We start from the raw sequence: 23,030 nt of genomic DNA on the forward strand, positions 1-23,030 counted from the left end.
ATTGTCGTAGCGAGAGTAGTGATCGGCAATAGGTACAGTATACCCAAGTGTGCGCAACATACACTTTGGGCCTGCCCCCATTAAACCTGTCATGTGCGAAGGGACAATCCCACATTTGCGGCAAGCATGAAGCAGACTACTGCAGGTCAATCACTGTTGTTCTATTCATTGGCAAAAACAGTAACAGAGAGTACTCTACAATAAGATCTTGGGCTAGGTCGTGTGACAATACTCGACCTGGTCTTCTGGCACCGTGACATTACGAGGTAAATCCAGGCTGCTGGCACCGAAATCGTCGAATGGTCTCACTTCAGCTTCCTGGTAATCCATCATAGTCTGTAGCCATGGGGGTACTGTCGGGTCGGTGTTTCGAACAGGGATGGGCGCAGATGGTTGTTGATGCAAGCTGTGGCGGTGGAAGTCCGTCATGGGCAATGCTGCGGAAAGACGCGCCAATGGATCCCAGGGAGGCAATAGCATTGGAGGCTCAGTCGGGAGCGCCAAGCTGGCTTCCTCGACATGCTGCACATGATGGAATCTCGGAAAGCTCGGTGGCGCAGTTTCTAGTATAGAAGAGAGCCCGAGTGCATCGGACGAGGGTATAGGGTCCGGTGCATCAAAAGAGGGACCTGGAGGGTACAGCTCTTGTGGGTGGTATGCCCAGAAGGGCATGACGCCGCTTGTGCTCGGATATTGAGGCTGTTCAGCCTCGCCTCCAAAGGGCCATCCTGCCGCCTGTAATGCAGGAATAGACGTACGTGACAAACCGTTGGTCTCGGACCCGGTTAGACACCCGGATTGAGGCCAGGTCCAATCCCAGAAAGATGCGGGTAATGTCTCCGACGAGCATGGTTCCATAGGCGTCAAGTACCATGGATCTGTCGTAGGATCCCCAGTCGAGTTGTCTGCGGGCATATACGAGTCCGGGAGTGCGATTGCGCTAGATGGGGGTCCCCAGCCTGCATTGTCGCCGATCCCGGATAGAATAGTGCTGTTCCTATCATCTCTAATCTCATTCCATTGCCCACGAGCAGTAACGTTTGCAGGGCACGTAGTGGATGAGCCACGTGCAGGACCATTGTCTCTTGGGATACTGATATCTGAAGCGCAGCCCATATCAGACGCGCTCCAGGGGTGTCCCTCCATGGACTCGCTGACGTGAGCCACATCCGTTGTTGTGTCGCTAGAGGGCTGGTCGGCATAAACCCTGCGGACTGACGACTTCTCTGTTCGTATTTCGGTAGAGATCGTAGTACGATGGTTCAAGCTCTGTCGAACCGATTGAGGAACGCAAGTTCTTCCGCTTCTCCGGCACGCTTCGCAGGGCCAGGGTTGAGAACACTATTAGCCCGTTACGTTAGTCAAACGCGCTGTCGGCCAACAGTTTATCACGAGTTCCAGTTCCTTGTGGCTTCGCGCACCTTGATTTTCCGACGAAAACATCTCTCACAAGCTCGTTTCACTCTGCGCTATTTCCGTCTATCAGCTAATGTTCACCCAGCAGACGGTGGTTGTTGCGCTGCAGGCCGAGAAGAGCGAAACGTCAACATACCTTTGTAGGCACGTTGGGCCTTCGGTGTTCCTCGACAGGCTCAGTGACACTGGCGTCCTCTTGCTGCTCACGGACCGGAGCTACAACCGATACGAAACCTTCTGCTGCAGTCGCAACTCCGCCAAGGCTTTCGTCGGTCCGTAATGCGTCTCTTGACATCTGAGTATAATAATCCTCCAGCGGAGGCAGTGACTGCTGCTCGTCCATGGGTGACCAAATGGCTTGGTTGGTCGGTACACAGATGCGAAAAGCGTGACGATGGGTGGGAACATTAACACACCCCCGAAAGAATCTAGTCGGGGTGTTTGTGTCCGTAATGGTTGGCCTGTCAATCATATATATTATGCTCTGGTCTGAGGGGCAGACTCAAATCACGCAGTAGCGATATAGTATGATAGAATCACGCATGAAGAATGCTAGGCATGCCAACACACCCTCATCCTGAATCATAAAGTGCAGATCTTGTCCCTATCCAGTCAGTCTGCTGTACAGTCTGCTCGGTAGCAGCTAGGATTATCTCCGTATGCTCAAAGAGGCAGGAAACGGTTTCCCGTTCCTGTGACGAGCAGCAGGAATCAGGGGAGCGGCGTCGCTCTCAAGAGCAACATGCTGACTCCCAGGAGCACACAAACAGTTTCCGCGAGCTTGGGCCGTTTTCCGGGGGGATCTGTTGCTCTTACGACCCCTGGGCTACGCCTTCCTACGTGGTCGCGGCGAACAGTCGTCCGCAGAAGAATGAGGCGCTATGGCCTTCGGCGGGGACATGGTCTCCTGGAAGTCATTGCTCAGTACACATACACGGGCCTCTGAGTTACGAACGCACTATACGAGATAATCGAAAATAGCTTAACATGGGATCCTCACGTCTGATGCGATTTACTCGAATACCCTTGGAATATGTGATGAACATGCCGTAAAAACCATACATGCTACTTACTGGCCTGCAGTCGCAACCCGCTGCGTCCCTTCCATAAGCAATTCCCCGTCAACCTTACAATCCTCACACGTAACAGACAGTGTCAGGAAAGCAGACTGACCGTTGACAGCTTCGAGCCCAGGGCATCCAGATTGGGGAACAATGCAAGCAGAGTTCGGTATCCCCGGTTGCCCCGTGACGACAGGGAAACAAGGTTGGGTGCCTGCGGAGACTTGCTCAGTAGAGGCAATCTGAGAGTAAATTATCTCCTGCCACCGCACCGAGGCGGCACTTGGCAATGACCCCACACCACCTGTACTCGATGGAATGCTTTGGATAAGGGTCTCCTCATCTGCAAGGAATGGCCCTGTGGAGGGTCCACTGATGCGGTCATTGTTCAACGACGTAGACCCAGCGTGAGGCTGAGAGCTTCGGCTGACTTCGGGGAACGCCTCCGAACGCAACACCAATTTCTGAGAACGGGCTCATGCGGTCTGCGATCGTCTCTTCTTGGTTGACGGCGAGAACCGATATCCCGGGTGCGCTCCAGCATGCATTTGTTTCTCCGTCACTGCGAGCGTCTTGTACTTTTTTCGAATGTGGAGGGCTTCCATCGTCCAGCTCCGTCCTGTGAGGATGGAGATGGCTCGATCATCATTCTGTGCAAGCCAGTGCTTTGCTCGATCGCTGTAAGCCAACCGGTACAGCATGAATGGGTTCGGCGGACGTGGGATTCTGCCCTGCCGTTGGCGTGCCTCCTGGCGGCGCGTCTCGACGGGACGGTGTGCCCAGGCGCAAATGTCTCTAACCGGGATGTGCTGAATGCCGGTGGTCAGTGCACTCAGCAGACATGGCAAGTCCAGATCTTGCCTGCTGATCGCTGTGTAGTCGTCTCGGTCGTTCCTTATCATGGCTACAGCGCGATTCGACCGCCGGAGTCTGCTGTGCCGGCGCAGAGGCTCTGATTTCGTCTGGTCCGCGTCGGCGCCCTTTTCTGGGATCAGCGTGTTTGCGTGGGCTTGGGTTCTATCACACATCTGCAGACACGAGTATTTACCCAGTTGGTACACCGCGTCTTCCAGCTGAGGCGGAGTGGGAAAGGATTTCACCGGCTGTGGCACCACAGAGTATGGGTTATCGGCCGCAACCTCTGGCACAGGGACAGGCTGATCGAAGCTCTAGGAACATCGGAGTATGAGACTGAGCAGTTCCTGGTTCAAGATTTGCCGTGCACGCCTACCGCAGTATATTCCCCAAAAACTTGGGGAAGACCATACGACGTGCTTGGGAGGTGCTGCCTGAGATCCTCACGAGTGGTATTAAGCACGATTCTCGGCTGGAAAATGGGTGTGGTGGGAGAGACATCAGGCCTCTTGATGCGGTTGGCACAAAAGATGATATTTCTGTCCCAGTTTCCTTGGGCGTGGAGCCAGATATGGCCGCAGATGGTTCGGACATGCTCTCACTAAACTAGACCGGCAGCATCCGCCTCAAGTGGCAGAGTGATGATTCAAATGTCAGTGACCAAACAGTGACGTGGTGAGCGAGCGCACGTTGATATCAGGATGGACCACAACCGCAGTCTCGAGGTCTTATGGAGAGGAGGTATGAATAGGGGGGTTTTCATACTAAGTTGGCCACGAACACTACAGCTATAGTTTGCTCACCCTGAATCATTAGTTGGATCCTTCCAGATCGCAGCTGGTGGGACCTAATCTACTGACACCTAAGAGCCCCTACCGACCTAACGACGTACTAGTTACGGACGAAGACGAGAAGGGTACAGTATCCTGATTGGGGTAGAATGAGTCGGTATCAGTGTACCCCGGCAATGGTGAGAGTGACCTGAACAGATCCACCGCCAGAGATGAAGGACCGTGGCAGGCGGATTGGGCAACAAGCTTAGGTGGGAGGGGAGGGCTCCGATGGCCCAATGGAGGCATGTCGAACAGCAGCTACATGACTTGCTGATCTCCAGGCTCCACCAATCCTAGCCATTCGCAGTGCAAGATACATTTTCCTTGCTGAACCGTCTTCCCGTGAAAGTATGGTGGAATAGATGCCAGCCTGGATCAAGTGGTTTGGAGTTCCAAACGCCATCAGCAATCCTGTCGTGGCGCCAGGGGAATCGGAAGATACAACCCCCGAGACCTGAGACCCCGGAATGCGAGTTCGATCGATAGTCATGGGAAGTTCCCAAAACGGCTCTAGAGGCAGGATCTCACGTCACAACCCTTCGTCCAGTGTGGATGGCCCAGATGGCCCAGGGTTGACAGCTCGCTTCGGGAGATCGGGAACCAATTTTTCCCAGCCCTAGAGTTCTACACGCGTTCCCCCGTCAGGGCTGCATCAAAATAGAAGTAGATGCAGGCACGACAACAAATCGACTAACACATGGAAGCTTGATGTTAGAGTTGATCACAAAGACTGAAGCGCAAGAAAATCTGTCACGACCCAGAATATGGGGACGGAAGGCGATAGCGGAGCGGTCATTCGAATCAGGCGGAGGTCTTGCCGCCCCAAAAAGACGCGTGTTGGGACTACAGGACTCCGGCGCGGTGATTTGGAATTGCCTGCCAGGGCACTTAGACAGCACCGAACGCCAGCCCGTCGCCGTGCGATCGCGATCGAGCGAAAGGCATCCTGCGCCCTAGACCTATACCAGTCGCGTTAAGAGCAAACTTTAAATGGACCCCGTGGTCCAAATTCCAATTTGCTATGGCTAGAGAGCGCCTTTAATCGAGGTAACAGAGGGACTAATTCGCCATCATGATCTACGACACACTCTTTGCTCTGGGAAGGATTATCCAGATGTGACCGAAGGCGCATAATCTCTGGCCAGCGATCGGCTCGGGGTTCGAGTGCTTCGCCGTCCGGCATTTCGAAGCAGATTTTCTTTCCCAAGAGGCGGAACTTGGGCCGAATTTGCCGACAGTGTTAGTCGAGTCCAGTAGCGTGGACACCTGAACACCCTTTGTCTCGCATTGAAAGCTACCCGGGATCTGGTTTTTGGGCTAGAATGACTGTGGTCCGCTCTCGCGGCTGCTTCGGGTTGACTTTTTCTGGAATGGAAAAGGGACATCCGCCTGTCGATCTTGGTAGAGCAGCCTTTGGACGGCCCTGATCCCTGGCATCGCCACCGCTCAAGCGCAATGCAACGCAGCCTACGATCACTCTTCTCCTTGTGACATGAATGTAACCTGGCCATTCTAAGCTCTTTTCTGGATCGCGTTATCTGCGCCCATGTCCCATGCTGTGACACGGACACTTAGCGTCAGTGACGCCTCGGTCCTTATGGTTCGATGGAGGACAACCGCCTTTCTAGGTCATGAAGTAGCCTAGATACGGTCGGTCAAACACAAGGCCAGTCCCACTGGGGGATTGGCCTCCTATATCTACCACTTTTCGGTGGGTGGGAGGTTTGACGCGATTGTTCTACGCCGTTGACCTGCGCGGGCTGTGGGCACCCTGGTGTCTCACGAAGACAACCGTATAGCAACTGCGTAGGCTGCAGGATGCGCTATCAATTGGAGAGTAGCTCCACCAATTTTATATACCTATCGTGATCATTAATGGACAGCGAGGGAAGGAAGAATGTACAGAGGATGTGCCGGAGATGTGAAATGGAACCGGACTTATTACAGCGGATCAAGTCCATGCTAGCGTCTAGCTTCTCCCCTTATGAGATCCAAGCGCAGATCCCGGTCACGGGTGGGTTAACTTTGATCCAGCCTGCTCAGGAAACCACACGGACTGTTACGGTATCTGTCTCCCACGTACCGCGCTTGTTTGCTGTGATAGACGTCCCGCACAACTTTGAACTCTTCCATTTCTACTTCCAGGATCTGTCTTCAAGAGGGCCCTCACAAAAGACATTTCATTTGCTCTACCTTCACCAGTCTTGTCCAGAGCTACACCAGAGTCCAGGGGTGGGTTTCCCCGGTCAACTCACGATCGAACAAGGAGAAGAAACTCGCCATTAGTCCACCATCCCTCCAGCGCCGGCGGATATTCTCGTCGTCAAGACCTGGTGGCCTTGCCGCGTGTTGTACCCCTTTTGGTGCCGTTGCCAAACAAGGACCGGTGGATCTGGTCCACTGTCTCCTCAATATCCTGATTCCACTGCTTCTGCTCCCTCATGCTGGACTCCAAAGCGCTGATTTGCGTCAGTCTAGTTGAGAGAACGGCAACGTTACACTTACTCCACCCGTTCAGATAGTCTAGATATGTGTCAGCTTGTCATGCGATGCTCTTCGAAGAGTAGAATTCGTAAAACTGTACTCATTCAAAAGATGGAAGACCTGTCCCTGGCCATAGGCCCCCTCGCTACCGTCTGCCATCCGGCTGGGGCTTGCACTGGATTGATCTACGGCCGCTGGATCGCCATCGTCACGCTGTGCGATTTCATGTTCCTCCGCCCCCACGGCGTAGCTACCGGCACCAATCCGGACAGGGTCTTGCACACACTGTATGCCAGGCGTCTCAGCATGCGAGGTCTCAAGTCCTAACACCGTCCGCAGAGCCTGTAGCCGCTTATACTGGGGCGGGCCAGTTGCATGCATGTCGGACTAACGATTGAGCCAGGAAGACGCAAGTTGAATAAGGACGGTTCGATCCCAGGGTACGGAATAACTGAAGACAACACGGGGGCGCGACAAGCATGCGATAGACGAAACGTGGGTATATATATCGAAGCAGAGCTGACCACTAACTCCCTGGACGGTCCTCTCGGGCTGGGTGTTGTTCGGTCCAGAAAGTTCAAATCATCACCGGGCTGGCAACGTCGAGTCGAGTCAATTCTGGGCCGACGAGTGTAGATGGTCGGCAGTCAACGTTTCGGATAAGGTGGGCAACTTTTTCGTTTCACCGTGTAGAAACCCCAACCGTGTAGAAACCCCAATTGGTGAAAGTCCTGATATTCCTTGGTGGTCTGCCCGTGGTTTTTGAATCGCCTGGACTTCCAGCGCCGCTGTTCTCAGGGGAATGCGCCTAATATTAATACATAGCATAGGTCTAGACATTTTGGATCCGTCAGGACTCCGAGCGATATGGAAGATAGCAGTATATCATTCGCAAACAGCGCTCTGCTGGAATCAAATATTACGATATTTGTCTGGGGCAATTCAATGTAGTGTATAATAAAACCCTAAAACGGCACTGATAAACGATAGCCCGCGGGCAAACTCAATCAGTGTAATGGCGCGCACAGGAACAAATTAAAAGGCCGTCTGAGCTCTGCTCTTCACACGCCATCCTGCCCTTACTCTACGCATTGCCGCCCTTGTTCCTATGACAGTCGTCGCATCATCAGTCGACATAATATACGGCCAACCGATAACACCTCGTGGCCGTCTAGCCCATCACGTTCCAAAATGGACCACAACCGTGCAACATGCGACAGTGTGTTAGGCAGCGTGGCCGAAGGACCGTGTAATCGGACGGGTATCAAACGCCCGCTTTTACAGGGCAGCTTCATGGCCTGTTTTGATCCACATCAACTGGCAAGCACTCTTCAAGCCATGAGTGAACCTATGGCCATGCCTCATGCCACCAAAGGCGAACTCAAGGCACGCGCACGCTCGGTTACGTCAGACCCCCAAGTCGCGTGCGGATATATGGGTATGCACACAGAACACATATGCAAAAAGGAACCATTATCTAACAACTGGACACAGACTCCAAGAGTCTACTTGCCGGCTTCTACCCGAAGACGCCTCCTAACAGCCCCCGCATGGTTCCTTTGGAGCCTGTGCTAACTGAGCACAGGTCTAAGCGAGAGAGTTGAGCTTTATCCGAAGAACATGGTCATCAGTGCTGTGTAGCTCCTACGACGGTGATGCGCTTTTATTGATTGGGTTGGTATAATCTATGCAACTTTAATTTGGGGGATACGGGGGTGTCGGGTGTTGCATTGTATCTGTGCAATTCTTGATAGGCTAGACAGACCACATGTCTCTAATAACTCTGTAATGAGGAGTATAGGAACTTGAGATATTCACAAGGGACCGAGTTCTCAGGGCAAGTGTTGTAGACGTGCGCAGTTCCGCTGGCCTACACAATGAGCAGATGAGAGCATACCTACAAAGCACATTTCAGCGACGGTCCAACCTTATGCCGAGACATGATGGGAAAATGAACGCAGAGTCACATAGAGCGCCTGCCCACAGGAACTCGTAGATCCGACAAGGCATCATATCCACTGCGGTAATGAGGCACGAATACCGGGAAGGTTCAGGCGACGGTCCCATTCTTCTCTGGCTCGAGCTTCCTTCCCGTGCGAGTCGGCCAGGGCCTCTCGCAGCTTACGCATCCCCAGGAGGATGCGTCGGTTTCCCACCGGACTGACTTCGGGTTCAAACTCCTGCTGCAGGATCAGATCATCGGACACCTCGACTGCCACGGCCGCGAGGTCATCGAAGATTTTGAGGCATGTGCGGAAGAACCGGTTCTCATCTTCCTGGCGCTTCCATTGTCGCCACTTGTCTTCCAAAGTGTCTCGTAACGAACGTGGACCGTTCTTTTTGGCATTTCGAAGCCGCACACGGGTCGTTTCCAGGGCCATGGTTGTTCCCCGGGCCAGCGCAATTTGATGGTCGATCAGATTGATCTCCGGGAGATCATGCCTTGCAGGAGAATCGGTCGGTGTCCTCCCCTTGCGCGGGATGGAGAGCGGAGGAACCGGAGCGACTTCAGGTTCTCGACTGTAGATGCTCGATGCTGCATCGTTGGCTGCTCTTCTCGTCCAGATTGCAGACAGCGGCATGGCTCCGTTGGAGATTGGATTTAAAGTAAAACTGGCCGCTTGTGCAGACGAAAGTGTGGAGTACCGATCCCGATACAGCACAATTATATATACTCGGGGGGAATGTGTGAGGTTTGGATTGGGTGTACGCTAGCAGACACATTCAGAAGACGGACTAGAGTCTCCTTCACTGACACCTCCCAGAACCCCTCATTTTCGGGCTCAGACGTTAGACGCTCGTTGGTTGAATCACGGCTTTCTTTTCCTGGACCCGACCGCGTGAAACCTGGCCCATGCTCCGTTTGCTGGTAGGCGGAGAAGAACGTCATTTGGGTATTGAGTGCTGCTGCCGAGCGCAATTGTTTGTCCGTGGAATAGGCCTGCCCGCTATATACAAGACGGTTTACCCACCCTAGCATCACCCGGTCCATCTGCAGATCACACCTCGTCATTGTTGATCGGTCTACTTGAGCGCATTCGCGCCAGAAAAAATATCAAATACTACGGTACTGTAGAGAAACTAGAATTGAAGAAGCTGCGTAAAGTCACCGGAGTCCGGTTCAATGCCATGATCGTTGTTAAATGCACCCCCTCCGTCCTCCTGAGCATTCCACATATCCGGCACCGCTAACATTTCTGGTAGAGCAGTCGTCACGGCGGCAGGATCCGCCTTTTCTGGCAAACCAGCCGGGCTGCGAAGCCGTTGGTGCCAACTCGCAACGGTATGCTGCATTTCGTCCATCAGCTGTTGAGTCGCGCGCCGCTCAGGCAGCTGTTGTCTCCACTGATGCTGTTTGTTCAACAATTCCTGGATCTCACTTTCGACGCTTCCAACGCGCTCCGATAGGGTCTCTTTGTCTCTCTGCAACGCTTCAATCTCCCGCTCCAGTGTTTCGACCGTAGCCAAACATGCCTCGTGATTCTTCAGCGATGGGGCAGAAGGAGGGTCTCGAGAACCAGAACCAGATACCTGTGGCAGCTGGTGGGTGCGTGAAGTCAGTGGAACGATCCGGGCCCAGTAACCGTACGTGAAGGCTTACCGTGGATGGGAGTCGACGGGACCGCAGAGGCTGCTGGGGAGAACGCATTACGGGCTCCAGTCTTTGGATAGATCGTGGGTCGAAAGCGGTACTGCGACTCTCGGTCTGCCGGGTGCGTGCGCGGATGCCCGCCCGCGGTTCTGACTTTGGCATTTTTCGATGACAACAAAACTCGTAGAAGAACAACTGCGTATGTACTGTACCGTGCTGAAGGGAGAATTAGCCAGAGAAATTAAAATGCCTGGCCTGGCAAGAGAAAGCGGATTACCGTTGACAATAGCAAATGGGTTTTAAGCTTAGCAACGAGATTAGCCAAAGCAAGTTCGTGATAATCGCCCATTGGATCTTTTGCCACGATGGCTCGGTGTCACCATAGTTGACCAAGTGAGACACAGTAACGGTTGAGATGTGCGGCAACCTGCTTTACTACGGATCAAAGCGCGTGGGGTATTTTCTCGTCCAGCGCAGTCATTTGTCTAATTTGACCTCATTCGCTCTGAACTCCACCACAATTTCTTAAGTCCATAGTCTCTGAAACTTGCCCACCTAGCCCGTGGTTCAAGGCTCCTTTCCTTCAATGACACCGTCGCACAAAGTAGTATTGACTTGTGGAACGTGGAAAACCCTGGGCAACGAGACATGTCGAGTGGTGGGCGATGTGGGTAAGTTACAAGGGATTGTTGCATCAGTGCGACGGCATTCACCAGTGAACTACCTCAGGGCAACGAATCCTCCCATTTAAGTGTTTTCTGGTCTCCCCTCCTCTTTCTTGTGGCCCGCAATGCTGTATGCCTTCCGTATGGCAGGCAATACATGTACTGTATCTGGATCTTGCCATTTGCGTCGGTCTCTGCAAGCGCAGTTCCCCCACTTACTTCACGTTTTGCGATTTCACTCTCGCTCCCCATGTCCAAGAGACACTACCGGGCCTGGACTCCCGGCGAGGAACAGGACTATCCATCATGGGTAGCGCACCATCTCCATCTAACGTGGCCGGAGAGGGCTCGGAAATATTCAATCGAGCGCAAACCCAGAACGAAAGAGTCTCTGCGGACCAAATACCGGCTTCTGGAGAAAGACATAAGACGACACCGCCGCCCGATGTGCAAGACGCCATCGCGGCTCGGACGTCAAATCCCCAGGAGACTGGGCCGTGGCCAGCACAGGACTTGGCCCAGTCCCATCTCGATCAGCACCCCCACTCCTTCCGAGCATCGTTCAGACGATCCAAGCCCTCTAGCGATGCAGGTGATGAGGCCACCGGCCCCTACACGCGTCACACGTCCGCAGAACCACGGTCAGACCGCACGGTCGACTCAGGGTCCGAAATTGACCATCCAGTCCCCAGCTAAATGTGCGCACCGTCGCGGGTTTGAGACGCATTGGGTTCGTAAGGGTCCGCGGGATCACTCCGGTAAGAGCATGCCCCAAGCGGCGGTCGAAGCAGTCCGATGAATTGACAACCTTCTTTGTTGCAGGGTATGAGAAAGAATATAGAGTTCCGTCTCGGTCGTTGGTTGCACCTTCCAAGATCGATTTGCAGTGGCAGTTATTATACCATATCTGTGGTCGCACGAGGCAGTAGGCACAAGCTGAGACCAAGACGCGCGGCTGCAAAAGAACTCTCCGCGATGATGGTCCCGCATGGTGGGGCAAATTGTACTGCCCGCTTCTTGTTCCCTTCCTATAGGCCATTGGGCAATTCAAACAGTCTTTATCCGTCTGCGGCAAGGTTCCTGCAGATCGCTTCTCAGCCTTCCCCTTCACACTGGCCTGTAGCGCAAGGTGATATGTTGGCTGAGGTAGTTTGAGACCCATCAAGTCATTGCGTGTGGCCGGTACAATCGTGATTTGAACATGGAGAGCAGCGAAAATCGGCATTGAGCTTTCTTCGTACGCGACACTCCTCCTCTTTTCCCCCAAGTCTTCATGCTACAGCCAATCTATCTCCTCTACTATATCAGTGACTCACCTCATGAAGTGGCTTGATTATCCAAAGTTGCATGTTATGATTTTTACATGTCTCTCAGGACGGTCATAGAAGCCTGTTATACTCAGTGGTCATGATGTTGTTTGAATATTATGTATATATAATTCCACCATTCCCCTATCACGACTCATGATACATATAACCATCAATTAGCCTAACAAAGCTCACTTCCCCGGTAATTCAGGGTAATAGCATTCTGAAGCCAGTAGAACCATGTGTTGATCTCGTTATTCTACGTGGTAAGCCAAGGGACCGAAACTCGAGGGCGTAATATCTGTTCGGTGCGTGTTCGAATCCCTCAGACTGGGCATGGGCATCAAGTTGAACCCCTGGACAGCTTCCTCAAAAAGACTAGTCCCGGACCTTCCCGAGCCCCAGCAAATGTTGATGGCCCAAGGCAACAACAAATGACTAGAGAAGCCGACCAGAGGGCGGTGAAAAGACGTGCTCGCCTAGCTCTGAACGGGTAAACGCCCCAGCAGATCCCCGTGGCACACGCGCGTTCCCAAAACGGCAAAAAAAAAAAAAAAAAAAAAAAAAAAAAAAACACCCTATGCAACTTACTCGACCATGTCTACTCGGTGAGTTACTAGGTGGATTCTTTCACCACTTCCGCTATCTTTTCAGCGTAATTTCACCATTCTGTGCCTGTTGACCTCATCTCCCCCCACCCCTTTATTTTCTCCCTTTGCCTTTTCCTCTTTCACTTCTTTACTTGTTTTTCGCACCCGCCTCATTTGCCCTACCCCTGGTCCGCAGGTTACCCAGCTCCCCACTGGGTCTCCCACCGATCGCGATCAGGGGCCTCAGCAGGCGATCATCACATTTCAAAAGACGCATGATCACGTCCGGCCTGGTCAAATCCTCAGCATAAAGTCGAATCATGCTGCGCCAAGGTCAAAGCCGGATCGGGGGATCCAAGTTTTGAAGCGCGGCGAGAAGCCGTCCGAATGACTGGGCATTTCGTGTGTACAGTAACAAGTTGACCAGCGAGCGCCAGTGAGCATCAGCAAGCGCAAGCGGGGAATACTGCGTCAGCCGAACACAGCACAACCCTACTTACACTATAATAGAACTCACCACGAGAGCTAGATCGGTAGTCTTGTCGGATGATTTGTCCCGTTTCCGAGCCACCGGGCTCCCGGTCCCCATATTGCGGAGTTGCCCAGGTCTTGCTGGGCTGCCTCAATGTTTGCCTTATAGTTCAGGCACAAAATTTATGTAGAAAAATTCTAAACATCTTCTAAATAATCATTTCGAATATATAGAAATACATGTAAGACACATGTATTATACATTACGAGCTATTATAAGCAGCTATGAAATTCTGCAATGAATGTCAAGATCAGTCGTATTATGTTTGTTATCTATAAATCCCTAATGAAGTCTTGAACTCTTCTAGTGGTTGAGATATTCTATTCCAAAAGAATATCATTTATATGGCATTATCAGATGGGCCGCTTGACCATGAGAGCCATGTGATCGTGGTTTACGTTACGGTCTTCACCGCCACCCATCAGCCGGCAAGTGGCCGCTTTTATTGGGTGCTTCTACTGAGATTAACTACTACCACGCACTAAATGCAAAGCATGCGATCTAAGTATAGAAAGGCTAATGCAAATCCTGGACCTACCTTAGCTACTTGAAGCGCGTTTGTTTTATCTAACGGTGGCTTAGTTCGCAGGGTGGCAACGTTTCAATGCACTCATGGAGCATGAAGTGTTATCTTCAGTCAACATGATTATCGTGAGAACTCAGATGCTGCATGTTGCCTACAAGAGAATAAGTATACAGTGTAACTGCAACTGCACTAACTGCAAAGCACATCGCTTCTTTTCCTCGGACCCCTGTCCCGCCTTCTATATTACTGCGGGTCTTCTGATGGAGGTCGGTGAGCCTAGATCTCCTGGCTTGAAGGCTACCCAGAATGCTTACGGTCTCTGATTGGAGAGACCCACATCACTCGGTCAAAACATCTTCCTTGTTTTGGAAGGCTGCTTTGTACATAAGTGTTTGTTTACGGCTGGATTTTAACCTCCGCCTGTAAGAGCGATCGACTCATCTTTACTAGCAAGAAAGGGCGAACCGGACCCGGATTTTTGTCCCTGTTTTCAGACACTTCACTGAGAAGTCTAAATTAACCCTGTAGTTGCATTGAGTCGGACACAGCTTGCGCTTGTGACGTTCCAGAATATAGCTTTGATGGCGCCCAGTCATCCGATTGTGGCTGCAATCAAGCGGTGTGATGAGTGTATAGAGATGCAAAGACAGTCAGCCCACTAAGATCCGGTTAGTCTGATGGGTTGTAACAGCCAGACACATCGTGTCGAAATAATATGGGGTCATTTTGGTTGGAAGGCTGACAAGAAATAGACTGACGGCTGCACCGAATAAGGCCAGATCGCGTTGGCGACCGTCTCGTTTCTCTTTGTCTCTACAGGGTCAGACCAGATAGAACCACTGGATTGTCAATAAGCACTGCAGATGATTCCTATGATAACCAAATGTACCCCGTCTACCTTTAGCTATCGTGAGAGGGAGCATCTTTGAGTCCAAACCATTGAATCCATGTTCGTTAGGGGAAAGAACCGATGAACAGGTTCGCACTATTGGGCTTGCTTTGACAGGGGTCCCTCAAGCCTTGTGAGATGAACCATATCTCCGAGTCAACGGCCGTGTGGCAATACGTTTTCCTTGACCGCGGATCATTCCGTCTGTTCAGGAGTGACTATTTTCTCTCAATTGAGCTTGGAGATACCTGGTACTGGGACCTCCTCCTTCTAGCCAGATTTTAGGAGACCAGGAGACAATGCAGGCTAAACTGAAGCAAAAAATCGAGGACAAAACGGTCAGCTACATTTACACTGGATGTTGTCATCATTATTAACTTAATCGCAGCGGGCTTTCAACCGAGCTCTGGATGAACTGCATAACGACCAGGGCAGTCGGGAAAATGTGGCCGAATCTGTGGTAACAGATATTCCTTCATAATCTTAATCTATTCAGACTAAATGTTCTCTAGCTTGAGTTAATTAATGTGATTTGGCCGAATCCAGCACAAGGAGGGCATGATTCGACCAACTTTCGCCAGATTATGCGTTATGTCTCAAACCTACTTCGCTCCGGCGATGAGGACCAGTTGCTGTCATCTCGCTCGATTCCGTCGCCTACGTACAAAAGCGTTGATATGCCGTCGCCCGCTTATCCACCATTAATGGAGAGAGGTGGCGCAGAGCACACGACCGCACGTGCAAAGAGCCCTCTAGATCGAGTGGATGGTCTTCAGACGGGCCACGTGGAAACAGATTTTCTGAACATGGCTATTTCACCTACCGACCTTGCGGCTATCTTCCCAGAAGACTTCTATGGAAACATGCTTATTGACAATCTAAACTTGGCGTCTCAAAATTCTCAATCTCAGGGCTTCGGGACATTGATGGCAATGGCTGACAATATGGAGAACTCGAATCTGGACCAACTTACGCCAGAGGATGATCTTTCGCTGCTATCACAGTTGACTCCTCAGTTGGAAATCAGTATGAGCATGGACTTACAACCATATACGTCGCCTGAATTCTGGGAGGCATGGTTGGCTGAGTTAGTTCCAATGGCCTGTCCTGACTCGCCCGCAGGCCTGGGGGCTCCCATTGCCAATCTAAGCAACGAAATTTCTCAAAGCTGGAATGGGCCGTTTCCTGTCACACCTAACCTGCATGATCATCTAAATAAAAGCGAGGTTTCTGCAGGACTATCTGATTCCAGTGCCCCAACATCAACCAAGACTGCGGCCAATGTGAACGACATTGCCACAGGCTTAGAGGATAACAATTCGGAGCCTGAGATGATTGAGCAGATATCCAGATTGGATAGCTTTCGAGCCGCATAGGCAACGTGTGGCAATTCGTCTAGTCTCTACTCCTAGAGTTGACGAGGGCTGGCCAACCGATCGGGGAGGCTACAATGATGTCCTTTGCGTGCAAGTTGACGGCGATGAAAAAACACTCCTGAAACTTGGATAGGAGACTGAACTCATTCGCAAGTCAATGACATGGGACTGCTTTAAGCCATACCATCTTTTTTTGTAAGACCTTAAATAATCTGTAGGACACCTGTTCAGCATTCAAGGATATGTGATTGAACTCGGAGGAGCTACAACATTAGAACCTGTGTTGATAAATCAGTGACAGTTGCACATTCGGCTTAGCCGCCGGGCGTTAAGGAATTGTTGTGTGTGTGTGTGTGTGTGTGTGTGTGTTTTCAGCTTCCGCCCAGGCGGGCACGTATTTTTACCGCCTTCCGGTTGGTCTGGTCAGTTGTTGTTCCTTAGGACTACTAACTTCGACGTAATAAAAGGTCGCGCGGCCTATTTCGTAATGCCATTTACAAGCTGCTCGTTTTATATTTATTATATCTAAATGGTACAGTTAAAAACCCTTGAATTCTCTTAAATACTACCTAAATACTACTTGAATAAGTTAATGAGTATTTCTTGCCAAGTTTCCAAAACCATTTGTATACATACTATGATAGGTTGCAATCAAAATACATAGAATTTATTTAACGGCTACGTTACATGATAACTAATTCGAAAAGTCATGAAAGAAAACACCCATAGATACCATTAAAATATGTACTTTTATAAACAAGCCTTGTAGACTTCTTATAGCTGAAATTACCTAACTAAGATTTTATTGTAAAAAACCTTGTGTACGACATTTTGGGACGGGTTGCCCGACCGTGAGAGCCACGCGGTTGTTGGTTACTTTAGATTGTGCTCGGGAAGGCCCGGACCTACAATAGGTGTTCAAAAGTCTCGGGACATCCCGCTCCCGCGTCTTACAGTACGCGTCAAAAAACTCAACACCGTAGTAAACCTTTGAAAGGGATTAACACGCACTTATGTATTGGACTACGTAGACTTCTACTTGATTTATGTATTCGGGAATCGACCATTCATTCAGCGTACTACAACAAACCATGTCCAACAATTCCAGCCATTCCACTGCACACAGACTATTACTCATTCACCGTATCGAATGCATCGTATACCATAACCCTCTCACTTCTATTAACTACCAACCAGACATAAAATATGAATACTAATCAATGAAACCTCAACGTCGCCGTAACCGCCGCATCCAACAACAAACTCGTAGCATTAACATAACTCGCCGACGGACTAAGCAAATAAACAATCGTATCTCCCACCTCATCACTCTCCGCCGCACGCTTAATGGGTATAACGGCCTCGATTTCCGCGCGCACCTGCGGGTTCCGCTCCAACTCGACGTCGAGGAGAGGGGTGCGGACCCGGATGGGACATACGGCGTTGCAGCGGATGCCTTCGGCGGAGTGGTCCAGTCCTGTACCAGATAATATTAATATATGTTTATAACGGGAGTTGGATTGAATAGGATAGTATCGTGTATAAGGTATTGGGGGAGGGGGTAAACATACCAACCATCTTCGTCACCGCCATGCAGGCATGCTTGGAGACGGTATATGATCCCTTCCCGGGCAGTCCGGCGAAGGAGTTGGCTGAGCAGACGTTCACGATGGCGCCGCGACCAATGTCCCGGGTGCCGGTGCGGCTAGTGAAGGTGCGTGAGGTCTGCTTGCGCATGGCGGCGGCTTCGGCGCGGCAGCAGAGGAACATACCGCGGGCGTTGATGGTCTGGACGCGGTCGAAGTTGTCGATGTCGGTGTCGGCGAAGGGGGTGTGTACGCCGTTGTCGACCTAGTTGGATTTTTTTGAGTTAGCTTGGTGGGAAGAGAACCATGCGCTAGGTTGTTGTGGAATATTCTTAACGGATAATGATGGTGGATGGGACTCACTCCTGCAGCGTTGACGGCATAGTCCAGCCGTCCGAACTTCTCGACGACAAAGTCAACCATGGCTTGCACGCCATCTTGATCGGTCACGTTAACGGTGAAGTGGGTGGATTGGTATTCGGGGTTTGTGGCGTATTGCTTGCTCTCTTCGGCGGAGGCAGTGGCTGTTTCGGTGTTCATGTCGGCGAAGACGATGACGCGGGCGCCTGCTTCGGCTAGGGAGAAAGCGGTTTGTTGGCCGATGCCGCGACCAGACTGGATTTATGGGAGGTTAGTTTGGGAGGAGGAAACCATCTGTTTGAGGTGGTGGGGGAGAGGGAAGGTTCTTACGCCGACGACCAGAGCGACGCCATCTAATTGAGTGCCTCTGATGACCATTGTAGATGTGGGAGGAAGGATAATAACTCAGAGAAAGAGGGTTGAATAGAATTGAGGGTGTGAGTGTGTAAGAGAGAAGAAAGACAGAGAAGGGAAAGCTTGGAATTATGAGTGCCTACGGAGAGGGGGGAAGTTCCCGGGGAGGAGGAGGGGTTAACTTACTATACTCATTCGAGACGACGCTGAATTATAGATAAAGGTAGTGATTGGTACTCCGGTGGTATAAAGTATGTACTCCATCAACCTCAAACAGTGGAAACAAGGCAGCAATGCTATCTCTTTGTTGCCCTATCCTGGAAAACCAAGCGAGCATCCTGGTCAACAGCAACGTTAGCCGATGTCGCGGGGGGGATCATCTCTGACGGTTGAAGTGGCTGCGTGAGCTTTCTACGATTGGATGACAGGCCCTTGTCTAGCCCGTTGACTACTGCATCTTGATTTAGGTCGTGAAAGGATGGGCTGACTAGTGTTTGGTCGAGCCTAAGAATGTGGGTGGCTGCCGTCAGAAATTAGTGGGGATGAAGTCAAGGATGATCGCCAAGGAGGAGGGGAATCTCTCTGTAAGGAGTAGATAACTAAGAGCGAACTAGACAAGGGGGTATGTGCATGGAGTATTGCAGACTACAAGAATGAGGAGGGGAAGTTGTGATCCACCTGTTATGGAGGATCTCTTGCCCTAGCGATGTTTCCTGGTATATAAACATCGCCCCATCCATGCAACCATTCCTATTACTTTACCCAAGTAGCTCACCGCTCGACTTGCCCTACGGCCCAGGGTTGTCCAATTTCACGGGCCAATACCACTCTGTGCGATGGTATTAACGAGTGCAGAGCCCCTCGAGCCATGGGCTAGGTGGGTCAGTTTCGGAGACCAGACTAAATGTGCTGTGATATTTCGATCAGGCCGAAAAAGATCATTCTAGACATTTGACCGCCCTGATCCAGAAAATCTCCCATGGTACTTGGGTCCGCTGCAAAGCACAGTGTTGCAGATCTTAACCATCAATGCGTCACTCGTTCAATTAGAGGGACACAGGACCAAGTAGGCAGAAAGAGCCAATGGACAGTTGTCACTAACTTTCTTTGACTGAGAGGATTGCTAGGGACACTCTGCCATCACCAATGGCGTGTTTTACTCCTGTCCAGCCAGGTCTCTTGCGGGCTGTGACTCTGACCAAATCTCCCTTCAGCACGGCACTCTACGGCACCCTTGTTCCATTCCGCACTTCTCTGATGTTATCTTGGGACTATTCATAAATGCCAATAGTCACAACTAGGCCACGGGTGGGCGGTCGCGCAACCGCCCGGGAGACCGAGAGTCACAGTGGTGTTTCTGACGCAGGATCCATCCAGAGAGAGGAGCTCGTCGCGCGGCCTCTCAAGCAGCCTGCGCGCTCCCTTAGACGTCCGCCCATGGTAAGTCCCCAGGCACGGTTGGCAGGGCCTGGTTATTCTGCTGACTTCACTCACCAACCAGCGGGCACAAGTATCCGGTTCTGGTTTTCGGGACGCCCATTCTGCCACATTACTGGAGGACCACCAGGCCTGTTTGGCTACGGTCGAAACACTGGAGCGGGAAAATGAAGCATTAAGGGGGGACAAGAAGACCCTGTTAGAGCGCCTTGAAGGCGCTGGAAGTGCAATGCAGGAATTGTTGAATAACCAGCATCGGTGCGAACAAGAGTTCTCTGAGCAGCAGGCGACTCGACAACTGGTGGATGAAATGCAGCATACCGTTGCAGGTTGGCACCAGCGGCTTCGGAGCCCGGCTGGTGTAGCAGAACGTGTGGATCCCGCTGCCCTGACGACTGCCCTACCGGCAACGACAGCGGTACCGGACATGTGGCCTACTCAGGAGGATGAAGGGGGTGCATTTGGCAATGATCATAATATGGTACCCGAGTCGGGTAACTTCGCGCAGCTTTTCCAGTTTTGGTTGCTCTGCCGTAGTAATTGATTATCTGAGATGCGCACAAGTATATCGATCTACAACTAAAGTGCAGACTGTCACGCAGTGCACTTCTGCTCTCGCTAAAAGCTGGCTAAGGGCACTTTCGACACGGCGAGTTGCCTCTATGTTGGCAGAAGGACCGGCTGATGCCGGGATGGGTAAACCTTTTGTATATAAAACGCGTGGGCTAATCCCATAGTGAATTGATTGCGCTTGACAAGGGCCTTAGAAACTCAAGTTCCGTTGTTGACCGTCGACAAGCTAACAGAGCATGAGCGTGTCACACGTCTGGGCCTCGGAAAGGCAAGTCGCAATTTAGCCAGGTAATGTTAAGCTTCTGGAATCAGAAACACGAGGGTCGTCTAAAGGTCTGAGTTGAAGGAAGACTCCAAGTCATTTTTGGGTGAGCCTGCACGCATACTCCCCGTCCCTCAAACTACCCTGCTTTCTCTTAGAGTACATATGATTGTGCTGGATCGAGAGCGGCACGCCCATACCTCATATAGATGAGCAGCCAGTCGTGAAACTCTCGACGGAATTATCTCGTCGTCGGCAAGCTGGACGAGGGAAATAGCTAATGATGTAGCGTCCAGAATTTATAGCCATGAACCCGAGATCTCTCCGGTTCTGTCTCTCTCCATACCGCGCAAGGGGAGAGTAACCAAATATTGTGCAAGGCATGAGCTACCGGAGATCACATCGGTCGACCATGACATTGTACTAGTTCGGAGGAGAACCATGGCGGTCGAGGTAGCCGATGATATAATCATGCAGCATGGATTCGAGCCTGACATCAGTCCGGTGGGAGACTGATGCACCGTCTTGGGGATATGCAAGCCGTAGCAGGGCCCATCCGACTCATAAAGAAGGGAAGCTCGAGCTAGTGAAGACTAGGATCCTACCCCAGAGATGGGGACCTGTAGTAGATCACGATGGCGAATGAGTCTTGTGATACCTCGATTAATGGAGCCCCGCAGCGACAACCGAATGGGATCTGAACCACCAGGTCCATCTTTTAAAGTTTGCTCTAATGCAGCTGATATAGGGCCAAAACACACGATAGCTTTCGCTCGATCGCGATCGCAAGGCGTCATGTTGAGCTTTGGTGCCGTTTCGGTGCAATAGTGGCCAATTCCAAATCATCGTGCCGTAGTTCCGAAGCGCCAACAGGGGCTTCTTTTAGGGGGACAAGGCTTTGGTTCAATTTGGGAGGTCGCTCCACCATCGCCCAGAGTTCCCATATTTTGGGTTGCTCCAGCTCCTTAGTCTTTAGTCATTGCATTTGCGAATGGCCAGCTCTTGACTCAAGCTTTCCTGTGGTAACTACATGGTGTTGTCTCCTACATCATCTTTTATCATTAATCAGCGGAGACAGAGAAACGCGTCTGAATCTCTGAGGCTAGGAAATGCTTACCAATGATTGGCTACCAATATCCGGATGACCTATTAAACCTTGGTTATCTGGACCAATGACATTGGACAAAGGGTCGTGACCGGAAAGCCTGCCTCTAGTATCGTCCTGGGAAATTAGCATGACTATCGATTGAACTCGCAATATCGGGTCTCAGTAGATCTGGTGTCTTTTTGGGACAGGCGAGGTGTCCGCCGATTACCCTAGCATTGCGACAGAATCACTGATGGTTTTCGACGCTCCAAAAGACTTGTCCAAGCTGGAACCCATTCTACCATATTTCCGCAAGAAGGTTGTTCAGCTAGACAGGAGTGTCTAGCACTGAAAATCGCTGCGGATGACTCGTTTTGGAGGATGGTCGAGATCTACAAGTCATATAGCTGCTGTTCGACATGCCTCCGTTGGGCCACTAGAGACACCTCACATAGCCTTATTGCCCATTTCGCCTGTCCATGGTCTTTTATCTCTTGCAGCCGGTCCATTCACAGGTCGCTCTCACCATTTTCGGGGTACAGAGGTAGCGACTCAGTCTATTCCAAAGCGAGCACTGTACCCGAGTCATATTCCGTATATAGTACGTCACTAGGTCTCAGCAACCATGCGAGACAGTGGATTTGGTCCCACCAGCTGCAATCTGGGACCATCGGACTATTGATTCGGGGATGAGCAAACTGACTATAGCTGTAGTGCTCATCGCTATCTCAATTAGAAAGGTCACCGATCCATCTCTCCTATTTGAAATGACCCGAGACTACTGTTGTTGTCTATTTTCATGCCAACATGCGCTCGCTCACCACGTCAATGTTCGGAGAACGATCGCAGATCGCAGGCCATGCTCAGGGAATGGCATTGCGTTCGACAGCGTTCTTCATCACCGGCCAGCGTTCGCAGCATACCGCTTGGTCTCCTTCGGCGAATAATGACCGCGCTCGTCCCCATCCAGAGCTGTTCTTTAAATTCAGATGGCTTTGTACCGCTGCACAGTGCTGCCTCGATATGGGGGCAGTGGTTATAGTATTTCCAGATATCCTCTGCCGAGCATGACTGCGAAGGCACTCATCTGTATTTCCCCGTTGCTGACGGGGTAACAGGGATATTTGAGTCTGTTTGCTTTAGAACCTAACCTGCAGCCATTGGAATATAAGCTGTCAACAGTTGCCATTTAGTTCACTGACTTTTGTCCGTTTCATATAAGGGTTTGTTACCGGTAGGAAGTAT

General features: G+C 51.2%; 10 protein-coding genes across 10 annotated transcripts; 4 read left to right on the top strand and 6 right to left on the bottom strand.

Moving 5' to 3' along the window:
- Nucleotides 1-213: 213 nt before the first annotated feature.
- AKAW2_50466A (uncharacterized protein) lies at nucleotides 214-1,759 on the bottom strand (the record flags this gene model as incomplete). The annotated part of the gene is made up of 2 exons (XM_041690287.1): nucleotides 214-1,341; nucleotides 1,553-1,759. 2 exons carry the CDS (start codon nucleotides 1,757-1,759, stop codon nucleotides 214-216), a joined length of 1,335 nt encoding a protein of 444 aa, XP_041543887.1.
- A 1,194-nt stretch (nucleotides 1,760-2,953) lies between these two features.
- On the bottom strand, nucleotides 2,954-3,505 carry AKAW2_50467A (HMG-box domain-containing protein; the record flags this gene model as incomplete). The annotated part of the gene is made up of 1 exon (XM_041690288.1): nucleotides 2,954-3,505. The coding sequence occupies one exon, from the start codon at nucleotides 3,503-3,505 to the stop codon at nucleotides 2,954-2,956; it is 552 nt and encodes a 183-aa protein (XP_041543888.1).
- A 3,183-nt stretch (nucleotides 3,506-6,688) lies between these two features.
- On the bottom strand, nucleotides 6,689-7,030 carry AKAW2_50468A (uncharacterized protein; the record flags this gene model as incomplete). The annotated part of the gene is made up of 1 exon (XM_041690289.1): nucleotides 6,689-7,030. The coding sequence occupies one exon, from the start codon at nucleotides 7,028-7,030 to the stop codon at nucleotides 6,689-6,691; it is 342 nt and encodes a 113-aa protein (XP_041543889.1).
- An 810-nt stretch (nucleotides 7,031-7,840) lies between these two features.
- AKAW2_50469S (uncharacterized protein) lies at nucleotides 7,841-8,253 on the top strand (the record flags this gene model as incomplete). Its single annotated transcript, XM_041690291.1, has 2 exons — nucleotides 7,841-8,087; nucleotides 8,144-8,253. The coding sequence occupies 2 exons, from the start codon at nucleotides 7,841-7,843 to the stop codon at nucleotides 8,251-8,253; spliced, it is 357 nt and encodes a 118-aa protein (XP_041543890.1).
- A 405-nt stretch (nucleotides 8,254-8,658) lies between these two features.
- Nucleotides 8,659-9,231, bottom strand: AKAW2_50470A (uncharacterized protein; the record flags this gene model as incomplete). The annotated part of the gene is made up of 1 exon (XM_041690292.1): nucleotides 8,659-9,231. The coding sequence occupies one exon, from the start codon at nucleotides 9,229-9,231 to the stop codon at nucleotides 8,659-8,661; it is 573 nt and encodes a 190-aa protein (XP_041543891.1).
- A 499-nt stretch (nucleotides 9,232-9,730) lies between these two features.
- On the bottom strand, nucleotides 9,731-10,590 carry AKAW2_50471A (cell division protein ZapB; the record flags this gene model as incomplete). Its single annotated transcript, XM_041690293.1, has 3 exons — nucleotides 9,731-10,189; nucleotides 10,251-10,457; nucleotides 10,519-10,590. 3 exons carry the CDS (start codon nucleotides 10,588-10,590, stop codon nucleotides 9,731-9,733), a joined length of 738 nt encoding a protein of 245 aa, XP_041543892.1.
- Nucleotides 10,591-11,038: 448 nt separating this feature from the next.
- AKAW2_50472S (uncharacterized protein) lies at nucleotides 11,039-11,602 on the top strand (the record flags this gene model as incomplete). Its single annotated transcript, XM_041690294.1, has 1 exon — nucleotides 11,039-11,602. One exon carries the CDS (start codon nucleotides 11,039-11,041, stop codon nucleotides 11,600-11,602), a length of 564 nt encoding a protein of 187 aa, XP_041543893.1.
- A 3,447-nt stretch (nucleotides 11,603-15,049) lies between these two features.
- AKAW2_50473S (uncharacterized protein) lies at nucleotides 15,050-16,126 on the top strand (the record flags this gene model as incomplete). The annotated part of the gene is made up of 3 exons (XM_041690295.1): nucleotides 15,050-15,088; nucleotides 15,139-15,210; nucleotides 15,263-16,126. The coding sequence occupies 3 exons, from the start codon at nucleotides 15,050-15,052 to the stop codon at nucleotides 16,124-16,126; spliced, it is 975 nt and encodes a 324-aa protein (XP_041543894.1).
- A 1,217-nt stretch (nucleotides 16,127-17,343) lies between these two features.
- AKAW2_50474A (SDR family NAD(P)-dependent oxidoreductase) lies at nucleotides 17,344-18,450 on the bottom strand (the record flags this gene model as incomplete). The annotated part of the gene is made up of 4 exons (XM_041690296.1): nucleotides 17,344-17,603; nucleotides 17,698-17,977; nucleotides 18,076-18,327; nucleotides 18,403-18,450. The coding sequence occupies 4 exons, from the start codon at nucleotides 18,448-18,450 to the stop codon at nucleotides 17,344-17,346; spliced, it is 840 nt and encodes a 279-aa protein (XP_041543895.1).
- A 1,257-nt stretch (nucleotides 18,451-19,707) lies between these two features.
- AKAW2_50475S (uncharacterized protein) lies at nucleotides 19,708-20,407 on the top strand (the record flags this gene model as incomplete). The annotated part of the gene is made up of 2 exons (XM_041690297.1): nucleotides 19,708-19,866; nucleotides 19,928-20,407. The coding sequence occupies 2 exons, from the start codon at nucleotides 19,708-19,710 to the stop codon at nucleotides 20,405-20,407; spliced, it is 639 nt and encodes a 212-aa protein (XP_041543896.1).
- Between the last annotated feature and the right edge of the window lie 2,623 nt (nucleotides 20,408-23,030).

The sequence above is a fragment of the Aspergillus luchuensis genome, chromosome 5 (assembly GCF_016861625.1).
Source record: "Aspergillus luchuensis IFO 4308 DNA, chromosome 5, nearly complete sequence".
NCBI lineage: Eukaryota > Fungi > Ascomycota > Eurotiomycetes > Eurotiales > Aspergillaceae > Aspergillus > Aspergillus luchuensis.